The sequence below is a fragment of the Nuphar pumila genome, chromosome 3 (assembly GCF_984573655.1).
Source record: "Nuphar pumila chromosome 3, dmNupPumi1.hap1.1, whole genome shotgun sequence".
Lineage (NCBI taxonomy): Eukaryota > Viridiplantae > Streptophyta > Magnoliopsida > Nymphaeales > Nymphaeaceae > Nuphar > Nuphar pumila.
Genome location: NC_143251.1, coordinates 35397144 through 35399594, shown reverse-complemented (window position 1 = coordinate 35399594; position 2451 = coordinate 35397144). Strand labels below are relative to the sequence as shown.

Sequence of the window (2451 nt, the reverse complement as noted above, 5' to 3'; positions counted from 1 at the left end):
TAACTATACATGAATCGTCGTTAGAAGATCTTGATTGTCATTAATAAGATGTATTATTAATGATTCATTTGGTCAAAACGTGCCTCATATGTCATTTGGAGATAAACCTTGGAGTTCTTTATTTCTATCTCATAAAAATACTGAGATAAGATTCAATGTATGTATCCTATTCATAAGAAAACATATCTCTTTCCTAGATACTAGGCTAGGAAACCCTATGGCCAATCAAAAGGAGTCCTTTCTACCCCCGCCAATAAGATCATTTCATTTTTGAATGAATCTAGATTCTTGGATCTCGGATACGTAGAGATTGTGCCAGAATCCCCAAAAAATATATAAATAGGGGTTCACCAAAATCCTATTTTTATTGCAATTTTACTAAAATTTGCAAGTTTAAAACCCAATGATACAAGTTGCATAACTGGTGGGGGTAAGGGTGGACAACTGGCCCGACAGCTCGATGGGCCAAGCGGGCTTGGGACATGATTTTAGGCCTGGACCCGTTAGGCATTGGGCTTAAACCCGACCCGTTATATACGTGGGCTGAGCTTGGGCTGGCCCATAGGCTATCGGGCTGACCAGATTGGCCTGAGTTATTTATTAAATTTTTAATAATATAAAAAATTTTAAAATTAAATATTACATAGTAAATTGGATAACTATTATTATTTACCTAATTAGTTGCATGAAAACTTGCTATTTGTTAATTATTGTTATTTACCTAATTATTTGAATTAATTAAGAATTAATTGCATGGAAACTTTCTATTCTCTCATTAACCCATAATTTCGTTCAAGCATTTATGCATCTGGGTCGGGCCAAACCCAGCTCGCTTCACATTAGGCCAATGGACTGGGCCATGGGCTTCTCTTCAAACATGTGCGGGTAAAAAACCAGGTCAAAACCCAGCCCATTAGTAAACAGGCCGGGACGTTGACCGGCTTGATCGGCCCGGTCCATTAGCGGGCCGGGCAGCCCAATGCCCACCCCTAGGTGGGGGGTCCGCCTAACCCCAGCTTTCTTTGTCAAAAAAATAAATAAATAAAGGTCTGACAAAGTTTACTCTACTTAAAATAAATATAAACCAGAACTTACGGTTTATAAAGAGATCCAAATGCCGTGTTAGCTTCCTTGTTTTCCTTTTTCTTTTTTCTTTTTGTATTTTATAATTACGAAATATTAAATATTGAATAAGCTTGTAAGGACTTAATTTAATATATAACTTTACGTAATATATTATACAGAATAGCAATGGAGAATATTTTTATTTCAACAAGTTTTTCATACAGATATTGTTGATAAAATGTTACCCGTAACATTTATTGAAAAATATGTAAAAGTTGAAAAAAAAATAAAAGTCAATTTCTCACATCCGAGTCCAGATCTACCATGATCCGACCCGCAGGCGGTTTTTTTTTTCGCTAAAGCCCTTCAAAGCGGCCACGCGGCCAAAGGAAAGGGGGAAGGAGGCCGACCGGCAGCAGCACTCGAGGTGGGATGGCGACAGTGGCGCAGCTGTGCAGCGCGGTGGCGAGGAGGCTGGTCGCCGCAGGACGGCCTGCCGCCGCTGTTTCTTCTTTTCCGGGGGCCCTGCCGTCTCTGTGCGGGCGGGGCGACAAGAGGACCAAGAGAGGGAAGAGGTTCAAGGGGTCGTACGGAAACGCGAGGCCGAAGAAGGAGAAGAAGGTCGAGAGGATCAAGGACAAGGTGGAGGTCCCCAGATCGACCCCTTGGCCCCTCCCCTTCAAACTCATCTAATCTCTCTCTCTCTCTCTCTCTCTCTCTCTCTCTCTCTCTCTCTCTCTCTCTCTCTCTCTCTCTCTCTTCCATGGTCTTGATATGAATGGACAAATAAGAATGATCGTTTTTTTCGGTTTTTCTGACACTTTGTGGTTTAGCTTTAAGAGGAAATGTGAACTAATGCCTCCCTTTGTTTCTTTAATGCATGTATATATTGTATTTGGAAGCATATGGTGGATTTCTCTGCTTTCTTCGAATTGATGGTGATTGTATAACTATTTTTGGATCGCTTACCGTTGGTGGGTATTGGAGATTCGCATATATAATGCTTCTAGGTTGCATATCTTTTTCTTTCTTTACTGTTTTTCTTGCTTGCTTCTTTGTTTCATCAGTGGTTAGTAACTTGGCTGTCTTTAGATAATTAGTGGATAGAAACAACGTTCTCAAGGAGCCTTGTTGAAACCAAGAAATATAGGTCTGCCTCCCATCCACGCCCAGAATAGGAGTTTTATGAAAAAGCCTGCTAATTGAGGGTATGAGAAGAAGGGACAGTTAAAGATAAAAATTGATTCATTTGGGGAATACTTTGCCAGGAAATATAGTGAACAAACATCACTGTTAGGTAGCAATGAAGTAGGATATCTTGATCCTGACTCTTTTGCCAACTTTGTTTGGAAGATATGATGCAATTTGTTATGAATAAGATGTTTG

General features: G+C 40.1%; 1 protein-coding gene across 1 annotated transcript; it reads left to right on the top strand.

The window, feature by feature from the left end:
* The first annotated feature begins 1441 nt into the window (after positions 1-1441).
* LOC149842565 (small ribosomal subunit protein bTHXm-like) lies at positions 1442-2059 on the top strand. Its single transcript, XM_090001492.1, has one exon. It carries the CDS (start codon positions 1498-1500, stop codon positions 1756-1758), a length of 261 nt encoding a protein of 86 aa, XP_089857618.1. The 5' UTR covers positions 1442-1497; the 3' UTR covers positions 1759-2059.
* Positions 2060-2451: the final 392 nt, after the last annotated feature.

Coding starts and splice junctions, on each gene's coding strand:
- LOC149842565 (XM_090001492.1), top strand. CDS start 1,498: ATGGCGACAGTGGCGCAGCTGTGCAGCGCGGTGGCGAGGAGGCTGGTC.